Source organism: Podarcis vaucheri (assembly GCF_965113315.1).
Source record: "Podarcis vaucheri genome assembly, chromosome: 4".
Taxonomy (NCBI): Eukaryota; Metazoa; Chordata; class Lepidosauria; order Squamata; family Lacertidae; genus Podarcis; species Podarcis vaucheri.
Genome location: NC_138762.1, coordinates 91930939 through 91935592, shown reverse-complemented (window position 1 = coordinate 91935592; position 4654 = coordinate 91930939). Strand labels below are relative to the sequence as shown.

Below are 4654 nucleotides of genomic sequence, written 5' to 3'. Positions count from 1 at the left end.
AATTGTCTTGAAATATATTGGAGTTTTTCGCTGTTAACCATATTTCCATATACTTCACCTTTTTCTCAGTTGTCAGCCCACTGGCCATCTGCCAATCTTTTTTTGCCTGTGCATCCATATTTTTCACCAAAACCTTAGTTTTAGTTGTTTTAAGACCTTCAACTAATTCCTTATTTCCTCCAATAACTTAGGTACACTTTTTTATAAGATTTTTTATTAGGAATTATAACATAACATTTTATCAATAAAACATATCCTCATTTCCCCCCTCCGTTTTTTCCCTTCCTCTTCCCCAAAATAAATCATCTGTCCCCCTCCTGATTCTCAGTGCCTCTTCTTCTGCCAGTCTTTGGCCAGTTGAGATGTCCAAATAGAGCAGCAATTCCTTCAAGGAGGAAAATCACAGCTCCTCGATGATGATGTCATCTGGATGGAAAAGAATGAAAAAGAGAGGAAAACTGTTCAGTCCTCTCCGCTTCTTGTAGCTGGAGTCAGTCTGGATGCTGCCCTCCCAGGTCAGGTGGGAAAGGCCTGCCAGGCAGGGAGCAGATCCTGCAGGACTCCCAGCAAGAAGACCTGGGAGGTGTGTCTTGGGCAAACAAGGGACAGGGAGTTCACTGTCCCCAAGGTGTGGGGCTTACCTTCTTTCAGATTATTTCTGAAGCACGCCAGCTCCGGCCGAATTACTGTGTACTGCAGAGGAAAGACAAATATGAGTCAGTTGACACTATTACCCCACCCTGGATGGGTGTAAGAGAAGCAGCCCCACCCAGGAAGGATGGAAACAACCAAAGAACTGAATACAGGAAGGCAAAATACTTACTCTTAGGTTCGGGAATCTTCGTGAAAGGGCCAGCAGCAGGGATATACTGCTGGCCCCTAATTTCCTTTGGTCTTCACTCCCCAAAAGGGCGTGATATCGGAGGTCCTGCGGGATGAAAGAAATGGGACAGTCCGTTGGGTAAGGGACAGGGGGGCAACCCTAAAAACACTCCTGATGCTATCAGGATACTTACGGTAAGCAACTGGAGAAGGGTGCCAGTATTGGGGGCTTCTAGGAGGAGACCACCCAGCAGGCTCTGGAATGGCCTCTTCAGTTCCTGTGGGAAAAGAGAGAAGAGAGGTTGAGTGCTGCTGGGTTAAATTTTGTAAGAGTGTGGGAAGAAGAAAGAGCTGTGCAAAGAGAAGTTAAAGCAGAGGACAGACCTCTTTGTCCTCCTCTGCGGTCCCCAGAACTGCCTCTGTTGTTCTATGGAGGATAGCACTGACCATAGAGGGACTGAAGTGGGGTCTCATAAAACTAGAGAGAGAAAGGGAAGGGGTTAGACACTGCCTCCTCCAAGTCTCCCTTGTCCCCTTCTCCCTCCTGCCTGACTTGCCCACCCAAAGCTCCCCCTGGAGTTCTGTCCCCCTGCAGCCCCGCCCACCCCAAAGACCCCACTCACCTCAACTGCTGGAGGGCCTCGAAGGCCAGGGCCAGGCTCAGGGGGCGATCCCTGAAGTACTCCAAGTGGCCGAGGATGTCCTGGAAGAGAGAAGAGGAGGAAAGTCAGCTCCTTCCGGGAGTCTCCAGAGGACGGCTCCAACCCCAAACACCAGCCCCTCTCTGCCCCTCCCTCCCCATGGGGTCCCTCACACCACACATCACTCACCAGAATGGCTTTGGCCATCTCCTGCTTGGAGTATGTCAGGGTTCGGAGACCCCTGAGCCGAGCTGCCTGGCAGTCCTGGATGATGCCCAGGAGATAAAGCTGATCTTTGTCCAGCAGCTGAAAGGCAAAAGTCAGGCTGTCAGTTCCTTGTGGGGGGAGGGCTCCTCCACATCTGAGAGTGCAGAGTGGAGTGCAAGAGGGGGGCAGGTCTGAGGGACCCCCTCCCTGCTCTTGTTTTATCCAATACTCACCGCAACGGAAGGGATGTGGATTCCCAGCACATCTGCAAAGTGAAGGACATGGGGTCAGGTGAGTTCCTCCCTGAGCCCCTTGCAATGCTTTTCTAAGAGTTTTCTCATTGCACCCTGCCTTGCCCCACAGCCCAGCCCCCTGCTTCCTCCAACAGACCCCACAAAACAGGGTGGTTCCTCGGGGGGGGGGGGGTGTTTCCAGATGCTGTTGCAGATAGGCGGGTTGGATCCAGCCATCTGGCTCTGTGAATCTTTTTACTAGATGCCCCCCAGCCCATTCCTGCCCTCCTCCGTCCCCAAAAGGAGGGCCACTTGCTCACCCGACACCGCGGGCTGCTCCAGGACTTCCAAGGGGGCCACCTTGTTGCAGCTGATCAGCCACCTTAAGCACCTGAACCTAGAAGAGATGAGCAGAAAGAGCGACTCAAAAGCTGGCAGCCCCAATTCGTGTGTGTGTGTGTGTGTGTGTGTGTGTGTGAGAGAGAGAGAGAGAGAGAGATAGAGAGAGAGGAGGGGCATCTGGCCCAATTCCTGCCATCTCTGTGCAGTTCTGCGACCTGAAAGGGCATCGCCAAAGCTGGAAAGAGGCAGCCCAGAGCATGAATGGCTGGCAGAGAGAGAAAGGAGGCCCCAAGTGCTATGGGTTCAAGAGCTCCAGCCCAAAGGAAAGACAAGCATTTCCAGCTGTTAAAGGGCTACTCTGCCTCGTCTTCTTAGGACAGCCCTGCCCTTCCTGGAGAGGGAGGAGACCCCTAGGAGGGTCCTCCAAGCATCAAGGTGTCCCAGAAAAGGAGCAGAACATGAGGAAGAGGGTGGAGTCTTCCTTGGAGCCAGGAAGGGGGAGAAGGCCAATATTGTAGGACAGCTGGAGAGATGTAAAATGGAACCAGACAGAGTTGTAGTGGTTGGAGGGCTGGACTGGGAGGACCTGGGAGAGCAGGGTTCAAATCTCCACTCAGCCATGAAGCTCCCTGGTGGACCAGAGAGCTAAAGCTGTAGAGGGGACCCCGGGACTCACACCCCACCCCCAGGAGACCAAGAGAAAGCAATGACCGCTCCCCGCTTAAAATGGGGGGCGCCCTTTGCGTGGACGCGTGCAGCCCCTAGATCTGGAGTGGCTCCAACAGCATAGGCTTGGCTTTGCCTTCCCTCAGGTGGGATACCTGGAGGTCTCCACCTACCTCAGTCAGTTGTCCAATCCCACCTGGGGGAAGCGTTGCCAAGGAGACCAGGCCAGGTAGGGGAGGGATTACCTGCCCACACAATAGAGGGAGGATCTTACCTGGGAATCCACACTTGGCTCCAGAGCTTCTCCCACCCTACCCACCCCCAGTTAAGGTCTTATTTGCAGGTTAACTTTTCTTCACAGGTTTTGCAGGTTAACTTTTCTTCACAGGTATGCGGGCGCTGCTACGTTAAGGTCGCTGTTAAAGGGCCGGAAAGGAATTTCCCTGCATTGGCAGGTTTCGCCTTTCCCGTAGCAAAACGTCACAACTTTGGCAGTATCAGGCCTTGGGCGGAATCCTTTTGTCCATCTTCCTCTTGCGGCGGCGATACCAGGGTTCCCCGTTAAAGGGGTTTTCTGGAGGGAGGCTTTGGCCGTACACCGAAAGGTCGTCATTGCTCCCTCCTGCGGCGGCGGCGTTACGGGGGCGGCCATCTCTGCTTGAACATATGTTCTCCAGAGCCGGCCCATCCCCCCCCCACACACTGGATAACCCTGATGCTCCCTAGGCCCCCGACTGGGGACCGGGGAGGGAGAACGCCCAATGCCTGAGCCAAGGTCTACCCACATTTGAAATTTAATAAAGTTGTGGCCAATTTAATCCCATAGCACGTTGTCTTGAGTCGTTATTCACATGACGGGGGGACCGTGCAGGATCTGGGGGACTCCGCCTGTCCACGCAAAGGAATGGTACTTACAATCTGCACATCTTCTTTATGAAAAATCCCCCCCCTTTCTAAGCTAACTACCTATCTAAAATTCCCACCCAAGCCTGATCCCAAACTCTGATCCCACCCCCAAACCCAGCCCTAAGCCCAAACCTAACCCCCACCCTAACCCTACACTTACCCCTAACTATTCCTCTATAAACAAAATAAATGTATACAAAATGCGCACAAATATGCAAAAAATAAAAATAAGCGCCGAGCGCCTTCTGCTGTTTCCTCACTGCGAGAAGTGAGGTTACAGGAAACCAGGCAGAGGGCCTTCTCGGTAGTGGCGCCCACCCTGTGGAATGCCCTCCCATCAGATGTCAAGGAAATAAACAACTACCTGACTTTTAGAAGACATCTGGAGGCAGAGGCATAGGAAGGAGTATGTGGTTGGGGCCGTTTGCCCCAGGTGTCATTACTGAGGGGAGTGACAAAATGGCAAAAAGATGTGTTTTTAAAATAAATCCCCCCCCCCAAAGTAAGATAAGCCATGCCACTCCTGCCTGGGCAGCTGCCTCAGAGCGACTTAGGGAGATGCTGCTGTCGGCACTGCTGCGATTGCAGCAGGAAGAGGAGGAAGAAAAGTGATCCCTCCCTGAATGCCTCTGTTCATTTCACCACTATGTGCTTGTCCTTTTCCTCTGGACCCAAATTACATGCAGGGCTTGATGGACATGAAGTTGGAAGCAAATCCTGTCACTGGTCCCCCACTTAAAAGATGGCAGCGAAATTTAGGCAGCGTATATTTAAAACACATTGCTTCTCCCTGAGGATTCTTGGAACTGCAGTTTACCATTCAAAAAGCTACAGTTC

General features: G+C 52.4%; 1 protein-coding gene across 1 annotated transcript; it reads right to left on the bottom strand.

Annotated features, from left to right (window-relative positions):
- Window positions 1-298: 298 nt before the first annotated feature.
- LOC309530173 (uncharacterized protein) lies at window positions 299-3996 on the bottom strand. The gene is made up of 10 exons (XM_082218881.1): window positions 3827-3996; window positions 2224-2300; window positions 1904-1935; window positions 1653-1769; window positions 1446-1525; window positions 1207-1300; window positions 1017-1100; window positions 824-928; window positions 642-693; window positions 299-426 (listed from the first exon to the last, which is right to left on the bottom strand). The coding sequence occupies exons 1-10, from the start codon at window positions 3835-3837 to the stop codon at window positions 401-403; spliced, it is 678 nt and encodes a 225-aa protein (XP_082075007.1). The 5' UTR covers window positions 3838-3996; the 3' UTR covers window positions 299-400.
- Between the last annotated feature and the right edge of the window lie 658 nt (window positions 3997-4654).

What these genes read in the sequence shown, in the direction of transcription:
- LOC309530173 (XM_082218881.1), bottom strand. An exon ending in GGAGCAGCCCGCGGTGTCGG is followed by an intron (nt 1,936 to 2,223) that starts GTGAGCAAGTGG and finishes TTCACTTTGCAG; the next exon opens with ATGTGCTGGGAATCCACATC. An exon ending in AGATGGCCAAAGCCATTCTG is followed by an intron (nt 1,526 to 1,652) that starts GTGAGTGATGTG and finishes TCTCTCTTCCAG; the next exon opens with GACATCCTCGGCCACTTGGA.